Raw genomic sequence first — 19,333 nt, forward strand, 5'->3', positions numbered from 1 at the left:
GTGTAAGCAAAGGTCAAGGGAGAGAGCTTTGGCTCCCTGAAGGGAAAAGTTGCACAAATTTTAACTATAGGTGATAATTCTAGCATACACATTAAAAAAAAAAAAAAAAGAATGAGCAGACTTTAAGCTGAGCTGGTCCTCTCTGACAAGCTGCTTGTTTAGCTCAGGGCCACATATCTCCATTAATCAAATGTAAATGGCTAGGAAATCCATGAGGCTGCAACTGCCTCAGGTACTTACCACTGCCTCGATTTGCTGCTTGTAACTTTGTACTTTTAGCTGAAGATTATCCATCAGAGTCTGCATCCTGCTCATATTTTTCTTATCTTCCTCTACCTGCAAAGTACAGGTTTGTATGTGAAGGTGATTTGAAGGATCCAGCAGTTTGCACTGGGTGTAGCCTCACATGAGGAAATGAGAGTAAGGAAAATTTATTAAAGACCGTATGTAGAGCCATGATTTGAAAAATGAGTTTAACTCTTTTCATCCCAAGGTCCAACAAATTAATAAACACAGCTCAGAGCAATGACACAGAACTCCCAGCCTCTGTTAAAATGGAAGTTAAAGCCACTAGTTTCAATTTGGTCTTCAGCCTTCCCAGCCCAGCCAAGCCACACCTGCCTGTGGTTTCTCAGTGCCCACCTGCACTGCAGCGCCCCATCAAACCAATTCTTTCCTTGAACTTTCTAACTGACCCTTGGCTTTAGGCAATGGAACTGTTAGGGGAAGCACACTGATTGAAACCGCCCACCCTGGCCAGGCACCATAGTAACTATTTACATGAGTTGTTTTATGACAAGAGATCCTGATAAGGAATACGGAACTAATAAGCCACCACCAACCGGAAGAGTTTGCGAAAGGAGACACCGCATGTCCGTCTACTTGCCAGAATCCCTCTTGCTAGCATCCATCTTGGCTGAGCGATGCGTGCGCCACCAGGAAAGACTCAGAATGACTGGCCAAATACCACACGGAAACTAATCCCATCACCATAAAACCCAAGACTGCAAGCCATGTGGCAGAGCAGTTCTCCTGGGTTCCCTTACCCTACTGCTCTCCACCCGGGTGCCCTTTCCCAATAAAATCTCTTGCTTTGTCAGCACATGTGTCTCCTCAGACAATTCATTTCTGATTGTTAGACAAGAACCCAGCTTCAGGCCCTGGAAGGGGTCCCCCTTCCTGCAACAGAACTATAAGAAAGACTAAGTTTACTGGAATTGTGGAGTGGGCATTAGCAGAGATAGAAAAATTCCATAAGCTATGGGGACCCTGTTTTGTGTGTTCTTATTGCTTCCTTTGAAATCCAGGCTTGGGCTGGGAAAAGGAAATCCAGTGAGATAGTGTTTTTCAACCATGCTCTGTGATGTCCTGGGTATTCTGAGGAGGAAGGAGGGAAGAGACAGACATGCAGGAAGGCTCTGCATACCACCCCCTTTACCACACCGTTTTAACTAGAGTACTTCCACTTTGGAGCTGTTGAACTGCCCTGAAGGAGAGTATTTAGACTGATGGTTGAGATGAATGATTTAACCAAGACAAACACCTACTGCTCAAACATTTTTCCTAGCTCCATCTTACTTATTCCATCAAGTATCAGCTTTTTTGGTGGCTTTCATAGTTTCCCCATTTATCTCCCTCAGCCCCCCATAAACAACCTTCACTCCAACCAGGCTCATCTCCTATGCCCCTATAGTTCTCCTGCTTGTTCCCTCCTTGCTAGGTTTAATGTTTAGCTCCCAGACACAGCACAGAGGCAGCAGACAGAAATGCTCAGTTTCCTTGAAAGAGACCTATTTGCTTATCTTAGTAGCTGCGGCCCAAGGGGGCAGTCTTCTAATTTAACACACATCTCTGGAGACCAGGGAGGCTGGTGGCACCATCTTCATACACTCTCTGCCTCACTCTCGGTTTCTGGTATCTCTTGGAAAGGAGCACATGTTTGGTGGCCCAGCTTTCATGGCTGCCACCCAGGGTACATCCCTCGCAAGCTTGGCTCTGGTGGTCAGCAGAACTTACATTCATGGGTCCTACAGGACTGCAACAGTTTTTAACCACCTCCTCCCCTCAGCTTTGGCAGAAGACTGAAATGCCAGGGAAAGCCAGTGGGTGCCATCTTCACATGCCCCACATAGGCTACCAGTATCTCTGATAAAGGAGCTTCTGCACAGGTCTGGTGTACTGAATTTTGTAGCTGATGTCCAGAGGATAAATTTCTTACTCTGTCTCTGGGCTTGTGTTCAAGCAAGGGCTTGTGTTCACAAGTTCAATGAGATGATAGCAAACAGAGAAAGAGTTCTTAACTGCATAGCACGTCATTCCCTGAAAGAGGTGTATTTGCATACTTTAAAAGCTCCTGCCTAAGGGTCTGGCCTCCAGTCAGCCCTGCATCTAAGTACTGACTGAGATCCTCCCCTTTGCAATATTATAGACAGTTTTTGAACTAAGAGCCCTAAGAACAAAGAAGGCTGCTTGGACAGTCACAAAGATTTCAGAGACAACTAACAGCTAGGGTAGATTGAACAATAAACGTCTTCTTTTACATGAGACTATTCATTTAAGATTGGGAGAGTTGTTTTATCTAATGGATAAACAACAACACAGAGATCAAAAGTTGAAGAAACAAAGTAATATGCTCCAAATGAAGGAATGATAAAACCCCAGAAAAGGATAAAGGTAGATGATTTACCTGATAAAAGGTTCAAAATAATGGTCATGAATCTGCTCACCAAGCTCAGGAGAACGATGCATGAACAAAGTGAAAATTTCAACAAAAAGAAAATATAAAAAAGTACCAAGCAGAAATCACAGAGATAGATATCTGAACAAAAATTCCAATATAGGCATTCAACAGTAGACTAGATGAAGTAGAAGAAAGGCTCAGTGAACTTCAAGACAAGGCAGCGGAATTCATCCCATAAAAGTGGAGGGGGTGGGGGCGGGGGCGGCGGGTGGGAAATGAGTAAATACAGCTTAAAGGACTTACGGAATAACATCAAGTGGACCAGCATTTGGATTACAAGGGTCTCAGAAGGAGAAGAGAGAAAGAGGCAGAAAAGTAAATTTTTAGGATACAAAATCATTATACAAAAATAAGTTGTGTTTCTGTATACTAATATAAACTATCAGAAATTAAGAAAACAATCCCATTTATAATTGCATCGAAAAGAATAAAATACTTAGGAATAAATTTAACCAAGGAGGGAAGGTGGAAAACTTGCACACTGAAAGCTATATGTGTGTGGTGGCCCAGGGATGAAAGAGAGAGAACCAAGGAGAGTCTTGGAATGCAGGAATGGAAAAACCAGACCCTTATGGTCCTTCCCGCCCCCATGTTGTAACTATTAATGGAAACAGTATAATTTGTCTCCCCTCCTACCCCATGCTGCTGCTGCTAAGTCCCTCCAGTCGTGTCCGACTCTGTGCGACCCCATAGATGGCAGCCCACCTGGCTCCCTCATCCCTGGGATTCTCCAGGCAAGAATACTGGAGTGGGTTGCCATTTCCTTCTCCAATGCGTGAAAGTGAAAGTGAAGTCGCTCAGTCATGTCCGACTCTTTGCGACCCCATGAATCGCAGCATGCCAGGCCACCCTGTCCATCACCAACTCCCGGAGTTCACTCAAACTCATGTCCATCAAGTCGGTGTTTCAAGGGCCCCAATATAAGTGGAAGTGAAAGTCACTCAGTCGTGTACGACTCTTTGTGACCCCATGGACTGTCTGTCCATGGAAATCTCCAGGCCAGAATACTGGAGTGGGTAGCCTTTCCCTTCTCCAGGGGATCTTCCTGACCCAGGAATCAAACCACGGTCTCCTGCATTGCAGGCGGATTCTTTACCAACTGAGCTATCAAGGAAGCCCCCCAAAGGGAGGCTAGCCCTCCCACAGGGAGGAGGTATTTGCCTTCCTCTTACCCCCACCCAGTATTTGTGCCCCATCCAATCAGCAAATGAGCCACAAGACCCCAGTCCCACTCCTTGTAGCCTGGGTATAAAAGTGGACTAAGGACCACTGTTCAACGTCAGTTTTCCCTTGAGCTGGCCCGCTGTTCCAACAGCGTCTCCCACTCTAATAAACTTTATTTCCCTCTCGTTTTGTCTTATGTCTGGAAATTCTTTTCCAACCTGCGCCCAGAACACGACAGTACAGCACTGATGAGAGAAACTGAAGAAGACACAAATCGGTGGAAAGCTGTTTTGTGCTTGTGGTTTGGAAGAATTAATGTTAAAATGTCCATACTACTCTAAACAATCTACAGAGTCAATGCACTCACTATTTTTCACAAAAATAGAATGGAACCACAAAAGGCCCTGAGTAGTCAGAGTAATCTTGAGGAAGAAGAACAAAGCTGAAGACATCTTGCTTTCTGATTTCAAACATATTACAAAGGTACAGTCACTGAAACAGTATATATTGGAATAAAAACAGACAGGCAGATCAACTGAACGGAATAAAGAGCCCAGATATATATACATGGCCAATTAATGCCAAGGAGCTAGAATATATAATGGGAAAAAGACAGCTAGTTCTTCAATAAGGTGTGTTGGGAAAACTGGGCAACCACAAGCCAAAAAGGACATTTGACCACTATCTTATACCATACGTAAACGTGAACTCAAAATGGGGATCAAAACTTGAATCTAAGACCTGAAATCATAAAACTCCTAGCGGACAACACAGAAGGTAAGTATCATAACATTGGTCTTGATCAATTTTTTTGACACCGAAAGCAAAGGCAGTAGAAGTAAAAATAAATCCATGAAGCTTTCTCTGCCTCAGGCTGCTTGCTCTCCCCTTTATCTTTCCCAGGTGTTGCCTCCCATAAATCTCTTATACTTCTGACTCCACCCTGTCATCTGGTTCCTGGAGAGCCCACCTGAGACCAAATTTTTTTTTTTATCCCTTGAAATGAAGATACTTTATCCGTATTTAGATTACTAAATATATTAAATGACACCTACACACAGGTCCCTGAATATAGGAGGCAGACAAATGTAAAGTAGAGCAGGTCGGTAGAGGGTGGTGGTGGGGAGGAAAACTGTCTTTACCTCCCGTAAATAACACAGGTTCCTAATCCTATGTCCTGCTTTATAGCATACATTTCTAGACACTGGAGAGAGGAAAACAGGATGAATTTCCAAATGCTAGAGGGACAGATGAGGGGAGATAAATTCTCAGTGGGGGACTGGCCTTAAAACTCTTGTGGATGAAGTGACACTTGGTTCCCTTTTCCAATGCAGTATGATTTTCCAAGAGGAATTTTTCCTAGGAAAGAAAAACCCTATTTATATCCCTTTCAAAATGACATTTTATAATGGCTCCTATGATGTACTATCACAAAACACCCTGCCCCACGGTCCTGATGGTTATTTTGATGTTAAAGGAGAACAGATTGAATTGACTCAACATCTACCTTGAATATTTCAAAACCAGGTACTGATATCAAGGAATATGGAGGGCTCTCTAATGTCTCTTTAAAGTGACAGGGTCTAGCCTGTTATCTTGTAATAAAAGGTACTCAATAGGTGTTACCTGAGTTGACGGCAGAAAATCATTGCATAATTGAATAGATATACTCTAAGCATTGTGCAGACACTTGGAAGAAATTAAAAAATACACTTCCATGCTAGTACAAGGGGAAGACAGATTATTGCTATAAATAAACAAAGATAAAAGCACAACAGAATGAGACGGTATTCCTTGGGACAATGAAGAAAGTATAGCTTTCGTGGATTGTTGTATAATGAACCTGTTTACAGAAGAAAACTGTAAGAATAACCCATAGGAAAATAAAAAGAAAAAAGCAGACATAATTAACAAGCAGCATTTTGCTTCCTCATGTTTTCTTATCCTTGCTCAAAAGAAGCATAGAATAGCACATCGTTCACGTTTCCCAGGCGCTTACTTCCTCCACCACACATACCATGAGTGCAGTCCCCAGTGGTTTTCATTGTAATACCTAGCATGGTCTAAAGAAGTGTCAGACTAATTCGCCTTAGGAAAGAACTACTTATTCAGCAAAGAAGAACGGTACAAATAGCTCATTTCATCTTAATTAGCCCAAGATGGTGCTTCTGAAGCACTCTGCTGTCTTAACAATACCATCCTTCCTAGTGCAACGAAGGAACACTTTGAGGTCTCTGACACCAACTCAGCCTCGGGGGCCACTATCAGGACTGGCAGATCTCGCTTGAGTGCTAAGTTGCTGTAAAGTGGGCACCTAGGGTGAGTTTGCCTTTTCACTGGAACAAGCTATATTGTGTGGCAGAGAGAGCTAGAGAGTAACCATTGGCATCTGTATTTAACTGAAACACACCCATCTGCTCTGTGCCAGGAAGGTGCTGGGCCCAGAGGAATGAGCAAGACATGTGCTATTGTGAGATATCTGGTTTTCTCTGTTTGAAGAAAAGGTAAGACAAGCTGGAAAATGAAAACACAAGTGAAGGAGTAGATTGCTACACTGGCAATGCATTAGTTACTGGTAACAAGTTTGCCCACTTCTTTTCAATTATTTGCTTAAACATGAAAACAGTCAGAAAGCTGCAGGGGGCCTCTCAGCATTTGCTGTATTTCCACCTGGCACCAACACCAGATAGAGTCCTCGGTGGCCTGGAGTGTGTGAGACCAGAAAACAAGAGTGGAAACGTCCCCTGCTCCAATTTAGCTAGCGTCTCATGCAACCTGCTGGCTGAGTCGCCACCCCGGTCTCCGCCAGTCACTTCATTTACACATTGTTCTCACTCAGCCTCTCACAGGAAGGCATCTTTCCAAAAGCGCTGCAGACATTACGTGAGAAAAAACAAGGATGGTATAAATAGCTCTTCGCTTCTAATTACAACTTGTCACTCACATTGTGCTTCCTGAGAGCTCTAAAGAGGGACCGACCCAAATCAGTAATAGCAGAGGAGCTCTGGAAGGGCAAGTTGGTGTCTCCTGCTGAGGGAGAGGAAGGATGGAGAGAGAACTAGAGGAGTCCTAGGGGGTGGTTTCAGGCTTGAAGGAGCACATCCGCCTGAGGTAGGGTGCGCCAGGCAAGCAGGGAGCGGCTTCTCAGAGTACCTGACGGGTCAGCTCCTTGATGCACCGCTCAAGCCTGTGGGCTCCCCTCTGGGCCTCCAAGTTACGTCGGACTTCACTCTCCAGTTCAGCCTCCAGTTCACGAACCTGCAAGCAAACCATGGTCTCAGATGACAGGTGGACAGCCAGCAAGCCAGGAGGGTATTGCAGTGGCCAACTGACACCATCACTTGGAACAGAGTGACACCATCAAGGGAAGATATGTTTACTCTGGTTCCCGTAGTGGTGGAACAGAACAAGCTGTCTGGGAAAACTGCCTGGCCAAGTGAGCTGGTCGAACTAGGTGAGTTCATAAAAGGACTGTTTAGACTCTGAAGGATGTGAAAGGCTAATCCATGCAGAGAAGATAAGTATGCCCTCTTGGATTACAACAGTACATACACATGTGCGTATTAGAAAGTACGTAAGTATATATAGAGAATAAGCTATATATAGCTCTCTTTAAGGATTCAGCCAATATACTGCCTCATCATTCTCCATGTTCAGCTGTTTCTCTAAAGAAACCAGACCCTGAGTCTATGTCACACATGTCACCTACAGCCCTGCTAGGTGAGAGAGCTGTAGTACAGATGAGCAGCTGGCCCTTAGCCTTATAGAATTACACAATCAAGGTTAACATAGCATTCATTCAATGAATATGATGCCTCCTATGCAGCAGGGATACAGCAGGGAACAAAACACAAAAACCTCTCCCCTCTACAAGCATCCATTCTAATGCATGAAACACAAAGCAAAGTAAAATATAGATTATGTTAGATGGTGATAAGTGGAATGGAGAGAAATAAAGCAGGACACGGAGTAGGGGGTTGATAAGGAAGGGTGTTTTTCACACAATTTTGCAGTCAAACCAACTAAACAAGGTCCATTCAGAAGGCCTAACTTTCATCTCTGTGTTTTCCTCCTATGCATAGTGGCTTTTATTCAGTCATTCTGTCCTGTCCGACTCTTTGCAACCCCATGGACTGCAGCACGCCAAGGCCTCCCTGTCCATCACCAACTCCCAGAATTTACTCAAATTCATGTCCATTGAGCTGGTGATGCCATCTAACTAGCGCATTCTCTGTCATCCCCTTCTCCTCCCACCTTCAATCTTTCCCAGCATCAGGGTCTTTTCAGATGAGTCAGTTATTCACATCAGGTGGCCAAAGTATTGGAATTTCAGCTTCAGCATCAGTCCTTCCAACGAATATTTAAGACTGATTTCCTTTAGGATGAACTGGCTGGACCTCCTTGTAGCCCAAGGAACTAGTGGCTTTTATGAGTCTTCATTTTATCCTGCCACCAATTCTTTTTGAAAATATATGCAGATGTGTACATGTCTTCATATTTTCCCTCTTTCTTGCACAGAAGGTTATATACTCTCCACACTGCTCTGCCTTTATTATCATTATACTACTAGGCATGAACTCCAGGACATCACAACGCTCTTCCTCACTCCTTTTTAATCAGTATGATTATACTGTCAATGTGTATTGGTATTCCATTATATAGATATATCATAAATGTGCAATAGCAATACTTTCTCAGAGGCCCTTCTGAGGCATGAAAATCCCAAATATTCTTTCCATCCTTATAGCATCTGTCACATGACCAGTAAATTGTCACTGAAATTGATTCAATAATTTTAAAAATCCTATTTTCAAGATAGGTCTTTCTAGTCTTCCTATCTTGAAGCTCCCTGAAGGCAGGTACTACATCAATTCTGTCAGTCCTCACTATATCTGCACTAAAGTCTTTTTGGTCCTTGATTTACTTGTTCCCCTCTGCTTTCTCTGGCTGTTAGGATATGGGCATTCTCCATAGAGCAGATAGTGGGAGCAAAGGCAGGGAATCAAGACTGTGAGAGAATGTTTGGAAACAGTGGGTCCCCTGGCTATGGGGAGCCTAGTGCCGGGGCGGGTGAAGCTGGGGGAGATACATTCTACTAAGCAGGAAGGCAGGTTTCACCCACTCCAAGAAGAGTCCTGTTTAGTGGCCCAAAGTCAAGAAGAATGAATGAATATACTGAGATCTGACACTCTCAGGTGACTGCAAATGCTACAAGCCCAAGTGAAGTGGGAGGCAGGACTATCTGAGTGATATCCCAAGACATAAGGCTTTGAACTGGGAGTTGTCAAGACCCCACGATTACACAGGCAAACTCCTACCCTGGATTCTAGTTTCTGGATTTGCTTTCTGTTCCCCATTGTGGCCGTCTGCTCAGCATCATTCAACCTCTCTTGTAAGTCTTTAATCGTCTGCTCCATGTTCTTTCTCATCCTTTCCAAGTGGGCATTAGTATCCTGCTCCTTCTTCAGTGCTTCTGACATGTCTGCTACCTAGAAGAGAAGGAAAGGGACCGAGGTAATCTGGCAGCCAACAGAGCTGAACATTTTTGTCCCTAGTCTTCAGTTCCTGAGGTGACTAAAGGCCATGCCTCACCTCTGTACTTCATCTCTTCCCACCATGCTCTCCCTAACCTCTGTGGTCCTCGAGTTTGGTGACCGTAAGGCAATCAAGATAGCAGCAGCTACTGGAGATCAGGGTGATGGGTGGTGGAAACAGACCAGAGATGAAACACCATGTGAACATTACGACACAATATCTCTATTCAAAGAAAGATGACCAGCTGAGGGCAGAGTTTTTAACTCAGTAAAGCAACAGGACATGTCCTGTGGCAGCTTGCACCAGGAAAAGTGTGGTGTGCCTAGGAGAATCTTTTTCACATCTCACTTCTGTAATCCTATGACTTGCAACTGCAAACGAGTTTAGGCTCTAGGAATTTGGCAGCAACTGATGCTCTCGGTGCCAATAATCTGGCACAAAGATGGTTAATTCTTGCAAAGCCCGCTCTCGGCTTTGATCATGTATACAGGGGCTTGGTGTCTTGCTGCCATTATTAAGAACTGTTTCATGAATCTCTCAATGCCTTTAATGTAAGAAAACTGCCCTCTCAGCCAAAGTTTCTCTGTCTATCAGGTTACCAACCATCTGCATAATTCAAGTGTGAGACGTCTGTGCAGATGGTGAGGGCAAAGAATAAATTATGAAGGTAACTCTAGGTTTTGCTATGTGGGGCTGGAGCTCAGAGCTGAACTACTGGAGAATTAAGGCAGGGGAAGAGGTAGTGAGTTCATTTTTCAACATTGTCAAGAAGATCTTTTAAAGGTGAAGTTATGCAGATAGAATCTTCCTAACGTGTGACTGCATAAATTTACCAAGCAGGAGCAAAAAGCTCTTTTTTCCCCACTTCTGTGTAGATTTTCATAAATGTTTGAAATGAGCATATTATTTTTTCTTGGCCAAACACTTTCAAGCTTTCTCACATGTCTTTTCCATCAGAAAGCAGAGTATCCGCGTTGATACAAAATGGCTGAATGCTAGGCATGCTTTCCCCATTCTTCTGGATTCTACAGTGACCTAGAGCTAGGATTTGGTGCAAGAGTTTTAACTACCCAAGTGCTTGATGATTCAGACAGATACAGACATAAGTTTTCCCCTTCTTCTGAATTTTAAAATGACTAATGTAAAACCCAACTGAATATCTTATCTCTTCGGCTCCCATATACTAGTTAGCAAGAGGATCAGCTTTCATTCTCAGGGCAAGCTCTGGGCTGCTCCAAGTGTTTGTGCATCCGACGTACTGTGCAGAAGCACCTGATGGGGAAGCGGTGAGTGGAGGGTGAAATCAAGTCCAAGCTCTGCTCAGCAGATGCTGGGTCCTGCAAGGCTGGGGCCTTGACGCACAGACTTTTCTCCCACCTCCCTCCTTCCATGGCCTTTTTTTTTTTTTTTTTTTGAGTACTGTCATCTGTTTGCCATGCTTTTTGAGAGAAATCTGCATCTATCCACAGTGCGTGTCCAGAGGGTATCCCTTTTCAGTGCCCACAAAGGTATAGTCAAGGCTGGCAGTCAACTCTGAGCTTGGTCTCATTCAGGAAAAGTACACCTATCAACAACTTTAAACTTGCAGATAAGGAAGGTACACCGATCCTGAAGGTCTTCCTAACCAACCTGATTCTGTTATTGAAGCAGCAGTATGGGCTGTAAAAAAATAAGTGAAATAAGCATTCTTGCCAGATCATCGTCATGAAGCCATTACAGGCCCCAGGAAAAATAGCTATGGGTAAGGAAACATAAGAATTGTTTCTAGACACTAGATATATTGATTCACAAGTGGAAAGTGGTTTGACTATCTTAAAAAGTCTCTTGCTTTCAGAAGATTTTGCTTATGGTGATTCAGCTGCTTCTTTTCATTGTGTGGTTTGGGTGGAAGGGAGGAGCTGATTGGCCTAATTTCCAAAGTGGGGGCAGAGAGGCAGAGGGGTCAGTTAACCTCCCCTCTGGCGGTATGGAGAATCAATGGAATCCCTTCTGGCTGCACCCTTGCCCCTGCCCCTTGGCTACTGCTCCTGTCAGCTCTGGAAGACAGGAGTGAGCATGCAGTTATGGGCCCACCTCGGTGGCTGCCTTCTTGGCCTTCTCTTCCGCATTTTGACACCCCTGCATCGCCTCCTCAGTTTCCTTCTGCATCCTGGCTACATCCACCTCCAGTTTCTTCTTCTGGCCGAGGAGACTCGTGTTCTAAGGAAAAGTAGCATCCTCATTAGGCAAGTTGAGATCAGTGGTGAAACGCAAGCTGGTCTCTTCAGGACATGCAATGGGAGGGGCTCTGGCCAGGAGGTCATTTTCCTCTGGGCAGCCATACTCAGTGAAGCAGCACTTCCAGGGCCAGGAGACCACATTAGACTGAATGCATGGGATTTCATCTATGAGTGGTCCACTACTGGGGAGATGGCAGCCTGAATCCGAAAGGAGCAGTGGATCCAGACAACCTACGAGTCCCAAACACGTGTTTGGTCTTCCCCTTGCTGAGGAGTATGTTTCTCTGCCTTTTGCTCTTTGCTGTGGAAAGCAGCAAGTGTCCCAGAGTAGAAGTCAGGGTCAAAAGCAGACATCTGAAAAGCAGGGGTCTGGGAAATAAAAATGAGCTTCCTGCATGCTGCTCCAGGGGGAAAAATCTTTCTCATCATCGACCTCCATTTCTATCAATTCTGCACTGATAGAAGCGGTGGGAAAAGCAATTCTGATGAGCCTCACCCCCCAGCCCTTAGAAAGCTCCATCACACGGGAGGGTTACGTGTGTTCTTTGGCTGGTGCTGCCCTAATTCTTTCCTTCCTGGGTTGTGACATTAGAAACTGAAACTCCTTTTTGGTCTGTGTTTGTAGCACAGCTTTTCTGAGGGTGTGAAAGCTTAGCAGAGAGAATGTATTTAAAAGGCATCGCCTTCCTATTTTTAATTTCTCTTCTGTTTGTTCACTTTTCCTCTGGCTAGTGCCTCTCTCAGTGACAAGATTAAACCTTGGGAACAGGAAGAGAGATATTCCAGCCTCACAGGTTCTGTCCCGCTTCCTCAATGGCAGGAAGCATCTTTGTCAAGGTTGCTATCCTCAGTCCTCATCAAGAGACAGGCTCTGTGTGCCCAGGGGCTCCTGCTGCCAGGGGTGTAGCCTGGGGGTGGGGGTGGGGGTGAGGGCATTTCCTGGAGTTTGTTGGGATGCTCACAGCACAAAACTCCATAGAAACTCTTTGTAAAGAGAGGTACAAGTGTAAATCTTGATTCATTTACACACAGAATCACTTAAAATCCACTAGGGAGTTGATGGTTAAAGTATTTTCAAGCTAAATGATTGGTTCTCTTTGGGAAGCAGAGGGTGAGGGAGTACTGTGAAGGGCAAGCTAGATGGTCACAGCTCAGGTTTGCAAAAGGACACGTAATCAGACAGGGATAACTTTGGCCTCATATGTCTGGTCTAGGTTAGAGGTCTATAAAATGCTCACTATACATCAATCAGAAGATAGCTAGTGTTCCTGGAATTGCAAGGGGTCCTACTTGCCCAAGGTAGGACCTCACAAGGGAGAGGAGTCCTTGTGAGCCACAGATCACCTAGATCAGAACTGCACCAAGGGTAGTTTCTGAACTGGCAGCGTCACCTGAAAACTCGCTTGATCCTGAAAACTCGCTTGATTCCTCCTATAGCAGAGATTCTGCAGTGGGTCTGGGGTGAGGCCTGAGAATGTACATTTTTGTGTTATTTGTTCTTTTACACATAAAGTTTCAGAAACTCTGCTCTGGAGATCGAGTCTCTGTGGCCTAATTTTCTTTTTGTTGTTTTTCAGATCTATCTCCTCCTCTCTCTGTCTGCTTTTGCTCTGGTTGATGTCCTCCTCTCTCTCTAGGCTAGTGCTTTATCATCATATGGAGACCCACTGGTGTATCATCAGTTATAACCATGCATGGCAAATGATTTGTTACCAATAGCTATTAAATACTACAGATTTACTTTTTAAAAATTCAATATTCTACTTTATAACACTTCTACTCATTTTATTTATTTAAGCTTTCCTGAGAGAGAAAGAAAATACTGAAGTGAGTTAGCCTGTCAGGAATTATGCAGAGCCTATAGCCTGTTTTATACACGTGGTACCCTAATAGGATCATGTCATGCACATGGACACAAAGTCAGACTGTAGGCACAAACTAAATGCAGTGCCTTCCAGCTGGTGCATCTTTGGCTTATACTTCCTTTTATCCAGTGTTTCTCAGTTACAGTTGGCATTCCGGGAGGGGTGATTCTTTGTGATAGCGAATTACCTGTATTTTGCAGGAGCATTAGTATCTTTGGAACGTGCCTACTAAACGTCAGTGGCACTTCCCAGTCACTATGGCAACCACAATGATCCTACTTCTAAATAGCCCCGAGCATGGCACATCTGCCCCTAGCTGCATGAATCCATCCTTCACAACAATCATCAGAGTAAACTTCTGAATATGCAAACCTAATAACTTTGCTCCCAGTTACTCACAACTCTTCAGCAGACTTCAAACTTCATCAGTTTCAAAATCAAGTCCCTGGGGATCTGGGTCTGTCCACCTCTCCCTTAGCATCAATTCGGCTGATTTCTCCCACCCTGCCCCCACCGTATGCTACAGTAAATATATCAATTTTCCTTAACGTCCTAAATCCCCTCCTCTCCTCATGCCTCTGCCCTTGACTCTTCTGTCTACTTGGCTGACTTCTTATGTGTCCTTCACAGCTCAGATCAAGCAGACTGTGCACCCCCTGCAGGGTAGGACCGTCAGGGAGGCTTTCTATGGGGCTGTCCTTGCTCTGTCACTGTACTCCTGGCAATGTGCTGCAGCTTGTTTACTTAGATGGTCACGTCTTTAGGATGATGGAGATACTCTGCATCTATCTGCATCTATCTTCCCCAGTGGCTCAGTAGTTAAGAATCCACCTGACAATGCAGGAGACCCAGATTTGATCCCGGGTCAGGAAGATCCCCTGGAAAAGAGAATGGCTACCCACTCCAGTATTCTTACTGGGAAAATCTCATGGACAGAATGGAGCCTGGTGGGCTACAGTCCATGGAGTCGCCAGAGAGTCAGACATGACTGAGCGACTAAACAACAATACCATGTACACCTGTCTAGGTTATGGTAGATGTACTAAGAATGTTTATTGAATGACCCATTTACTATATGCATTTGTCTAACCATTATGGTTTCTCCTGATTCCACAAGTATAGTAAAAATTCTAAAAATTCTTGTTTTGTGTCACTTACATAACCTTCCATGAGAAGCCAGACTCCTGACAATTCACTAAAACTGTCAGGAGCCACGCAGAATTGTTTGAAATCTCTTGGCTCTTAGGCAGCTCTTTTTTTTTTTTTCCTGAATCCTGGGATTCTCAGGGAACACATGGCATAGAGGGAACAGGATGAACAGGCAAATGACTCTGGGACACTAGTGAATGGCTCCCCCCCAGCCCCTGCTCTCTCTCCCCAGCATCCTAGCTGTGAGTGTCCTGACAGTTCATTCTTCTCATAGGGCTTGATGTTATGGGTCAAATTGTGTCCCTCCAAACAAGAAACATAGGTTGAAGTCCTAACCGCCAGTTCTCAGAATGTGACCTTGGAAACAGGTTCCTTACAGAGGCAATCAAGTTAAAATGAGGTCAGTCATGTCCAACTCTTTGTGACCCCATGGACTGTAGCCTACTAGGACCCTCTTCATGGGACTTTCCAGGCAAGAATACTGGAGTGGGTTGCTATACCCTCCTCCAGGAGATCTGACTGATGTCCTCATAAAAATTTGGAAATTTGGACAATGACAGATACAGAGAGAAAATGATGTTAAAACAGAGAAAATGCCATGTGAAGGCAGAGAATTGGCGTGATGCATCTACAAGCTAAGGAACGCCAAAGATAGCCAGTAAACCTCCAGAAGCTGGGAAAAGGCAAGGAAGGATTCCCCTACGAGGTTCACAGGGAGTGCTCCCTGCCAATGCCTTGATTTCAGACTTCCAGCCTTTAGAACTGTGAGAGGTTACATTTCTGTGGTTTTAAGCTCCTCAGTTTGTGGACTGTGTTGCTGCAGCCCTAGGGAGCCCATGCATTTGGGGACAAATGAAGGATGCGGCCACCACTCTGCTGCCAAAAGCTCTCCCTGTCTCACCAGACACCCCCAAGGCTCCATGTGGCAAGTGCGTATGGTTCAAGACCAAGGCTGACTATGGGGAAACTGCTGCCTCCAACCAGCTGATGTGGCTAATGGGGAGTTTATGGGTCCCACCTGGGCATGGAAAAGATTGATTTTTTCTGTAGCTTCCAGGAGCTCCTCTTCTGCCAGCCTGCGACTACGCTCTGTCTGCTCCTGCAAGGACCTTAGCTCCTCAACTTCAGCCTGGAGAAGAGCATTGCGCCGCTCGGCCACCGCCACCTGCTCCTTCAGCTCGCTGTTCAGGCATCTGCTGTCATCCACCTGCACCTGCAGGTCCTGGGAGAGAAAACTCCGGCCTGGGCATGGGTCCCTGGGAGTTCAATGGGACCTGAGTTTGTGTGTGCACACTCAACAAAGTTAAACATAACATAAACCAGTTAAACATAAGCACATATTAATATAAGCCAATTGAATGTAAGGTCTCCTGAAGGACTAGATTTGGTGTCCTCACTTTTATTATTGAACACAACCTGTTACTTGGTTTGCTCCCATAAGCAGAGGCGTCCCTGCTTCATCCCCATGTGACAATTCAAAATACCTTGATCTGGGTTTGGAGCTGGCCCAGGGACTTGGTGGCCTCTGATGCCTGCCGGCTGGCACAGCTAAGCTGGAGCTCCATCTCAGTGAGGTCCCCTTCCATGCTCCTCTTCAGCCGGGTGGCCTCAATTCTGCAACGAGCTTCAGAATCCAGACTCGACTGCAGGGAGTCAATAGCACACTGCTGCTTCCTCCTAATTTTAGAATAACATTCAGGGGGGAAATCATGCACCCAGGTTGAGAAAGGGTACCTTCTGTGTACACACAGCAGTTTAGGAATCAGGGAAAAACTTAAAATTCAATACAGATTCTGTGTAGTTAACAAAGTAAGTCTAAAGGGTCTTCATTTGGGAACCATGGAGGTTGGAGAGTTGATTAGATCAGTGAGCATTTGTACATCGTATCAGATCTACTGTTTTCCATGTCAACGCCCCAGAAAAATCAAGAAAATCACTAGTGGGCTTCGCTGGTGGCTCAGTGGTAAAGAGATTGTCTGCCAATGCAGGAGACACGGGTTTGATCCCTGGTTTGGTAGGATCCCACATGCTGCAGAGCAACTAAGCCTGTGCACCGCAATTGAGCCTGTGCTCGATAGCCCACTTGCCGCTTCTACTGAAGCCCATGTGTCCTGGAGCCCATGCTCCACAACAAGAGAAGCCACCACAATGTGAAGCCTGCACACCACAAGTAGAGAGTAGCCCCCACTCACTGCAACTAGACAAAAGCCTGCACAGCAATGAAGACCCAGCATAGCCAAAAATAAAAATAAATAAAATTTAAAAGAGAAAAGCACTAGAATATTTTTGAGATTCTTGTGGGACAGACTTTGCCTTGTCTAATACCTCCTCAAAGACAGTCTAAGGCAAATATCTGGATTCTCTATAGTGGCTAAGAGTGAAGGGAGGATGCTCTTTCAGATGGGCATAATATTTAAATACTTTCAATGGTGAAACATGTTTGAAGACAGCAAGAAACAGTCATCCGGGTTGAAACAAGTCCTGCACCAGCAATCCTGCTGTAATGGCCTGTGACACCTAATTCTCCTAGAATAGCATGGTTATCTTTCTCCAGGAGTTTAGGAGTAAAACCAAGGATAGGCTGAGAAAACTAACTGCTGTGTGATATTGAATTTCTTCAACATGCCTTTATAACATCCATGCTGAAACCATTTTTGCTAAGTGCTAGAAGCTTACACAATAGATATGAGTTTGGGGAGACAAAGAAAAAATATGGGGAACCCAGAGAAATCATTTCCCAACCTTCTTGCAGAAAGTCTGGGACTGTGTCACTGAATTCTGACCAATGGATATGGGCAAAAGTGTTTCCAAGCCTCACACACAACTTTTCACTCATGATTCTGTGATCTCTTCCCCATCAATGGCAAACCTGATGGCCACACATGAACCATCTGGCATCAAAAGATGGAAGGAACCTGAGTTTTTGAATGACTTGGAAGAATAGTGGCCCACTCGCCATCCTACCCAACGCTAGACTCTGACACAAAGTAAAAATACACTTTTAAGCCATTGAGACTGGGTGGTTGTGAGTCAGAACAATGTAACTGTTATAACTAACACAGGCCCTGTTAAGCTCACCCTGTGAAGCAGGGCCTAATACTGGACAGATAAAACAAGACATACTCATAGAGTCTATCAGCCCAAATAGCAGACACATACTCATTTTGAGTCAGAATTAGGTTCCACACTGAGTTATTGCTGAGCCTGTGTTCTGAGCTCCGAGGCCAATCAGGAAGACACACAGCCTGCAGAGCAGTAAGAGTGTGGTCAGAGTTTTCAACTAGGTGACAGGTGGAGGTGCCACTTCTCATGACCACACTTCACCCCACTGATGGAGGGGGCATTCTGAAGTAATTATGCAAATGTATGAGAAAAAACTTCCTGGCCCCAGAGGCCAGAATTAGCACATCTCCTGGGCCTCCACATGCTGTGGTCAGCCTCTCCTGCCTGCCCTTAGGTCCTGGGCTTTTGTCTGGCTGCCAGAAGAGGATCCCACAGGGATGCCAGAATATAAAGTCACTAGAGACTATTATGACTGAATTGTGTCTCTCTCCCCACCCCAACCAAACTCATATCTTGAAGCCGTAAACCCTGGTACCTCAGAATGTGAGTGTATTTGATGACAGGGCCTTTAAAGAGGTGATTAAGTTAAATGAAACCCTTAGGTGGTCCTAATCCAATCTGACTGATGTCTTTAGAAGGATAGGAAACATGGACACAGAAACTTTAGGGATGAGTGTGCGCATAGGAAAGAAAATGCGAGGATCCAGCAAACCAAGGAGAGGTCTCGGGGAACATCTCGATCTTGAACCTCCAACCCCCAGAAATGTGAGAAAATAAATTTCTGCTATTTAAGCCACCCAGTCTGTTTTGTTATGGCAGCCCTAGCCCACAAGTACTACAGGGACACACACTCAACATCACTGAGAGCTCTGTCTTACGTAAGGAAACTCATTTTTGCTGAACTGACTCTACTTATACAGGAACACTAAAGCATCACTAGGCTGGTGTCAAAATCCTCTGTACAGAGATATAATCTACTTAAGCAGACAAAATGGATGTTTCAACTGTACTTTTTCCACAGTTGTTTATGCAATTTCATGAGTACCTACAGACAAGTAGAAAGTGCTATGGTTTAAGAGGCTTCCATATAATACAGGCTTGGAGAATTGCCACTAAACAATCAGCACATTCCACGCAGAGTCAAGAAATCTTCCAAATGAAAACTCCTCAAGCACATTTATTTTTAAAGAAAAATGAAGCAGTCAAGACCAAGGCAATATGGTGAAAGTTCCTTTTCTATTTTTCCCAAACTGTGAAATATAATTTGAGGAAAGAAAACAAATGCAAACAGAATCAGAATAAAAGCTTAAATTTTGAAAAAGCTAAGGATTTTAAACTGCCAATTCAATCAGTAATATTTTTCTCTTGCAACGTTGCTCATCTATATCACAGAAATGAAAGATTTCCCTTAATTCTAATACATATGATTCAGTTTTAAAATGATTAACAAGATATTTCGCTAAGTGCCATGCCTGAGTTTGAGATCCTACATCTTGAAGTTGTGCTAAAATATTTTACTTAGACATGAGAAAAAAAAAAAAACATATTCTTCTGGAAGAGACTCAGACAATAAAAGAAATTAAGTTGGATAGTGCATG

The 19,333-nt window shown here is 44.4% G+C and overlaps 1 protein-coding gene across 1 annotated transcript in view; it reads right to left on the reverse strand.

Moving 5' to 3' along the window:
- Nucleotides 1-19,333, reverse strand: part of MYH15 (myosin heavy chain 15) — a 142,123-nt gene that overhangs the window by 3,182 nt on the left and 119,608 nt on the right. The window contains exons 34-39 of the mRNA XM_069552446.2: nucleotides 16,157-16,349; nucleotides 15,691-15,894; nucleotides 11,513-11,638; nucleotides 9,223-9,393; nucleotides 7,058-7,162; nucleotides 241-336 (exon numbers count right to left, since the gene is read on the reverse strand). Coding sequence (XP_069408547.2) covers nucleotides 241-336; nucleotides 7,058-7,162; nucleotides 9,223-9,393; nucleotides 11,513-11,638; nucleotides 15,691-15,894; nucleotides 16,157-16,349 — 895 coding nt within the window. The remainder of the gene's footprint in view (nucleotides 1-240; nucleotides 337-7,057; nucleotides 7,163-9,222; nucleotides 9,394-11,512; nucleotides 11,639-15,690; nucleotides 15,895-16,156; nucleotides 16,350-19,333) is intronic.

The sequence above is a fragment of the Ovis canadensis genome, chromosome 1 (assembly GCF_042477335.2).
Source record: "Ovis canadensis isolate MfBH-ARS-UI-01 breed Bighorn chromosome 1, ARS-UI_OviCan_v2, whole genome shotgun sequence".
NCBI lineage: Eukaryota > Metazoa > Chordata > Mammalia > Artiodactyla > Bovidae > Ovis > Ovis canadensis.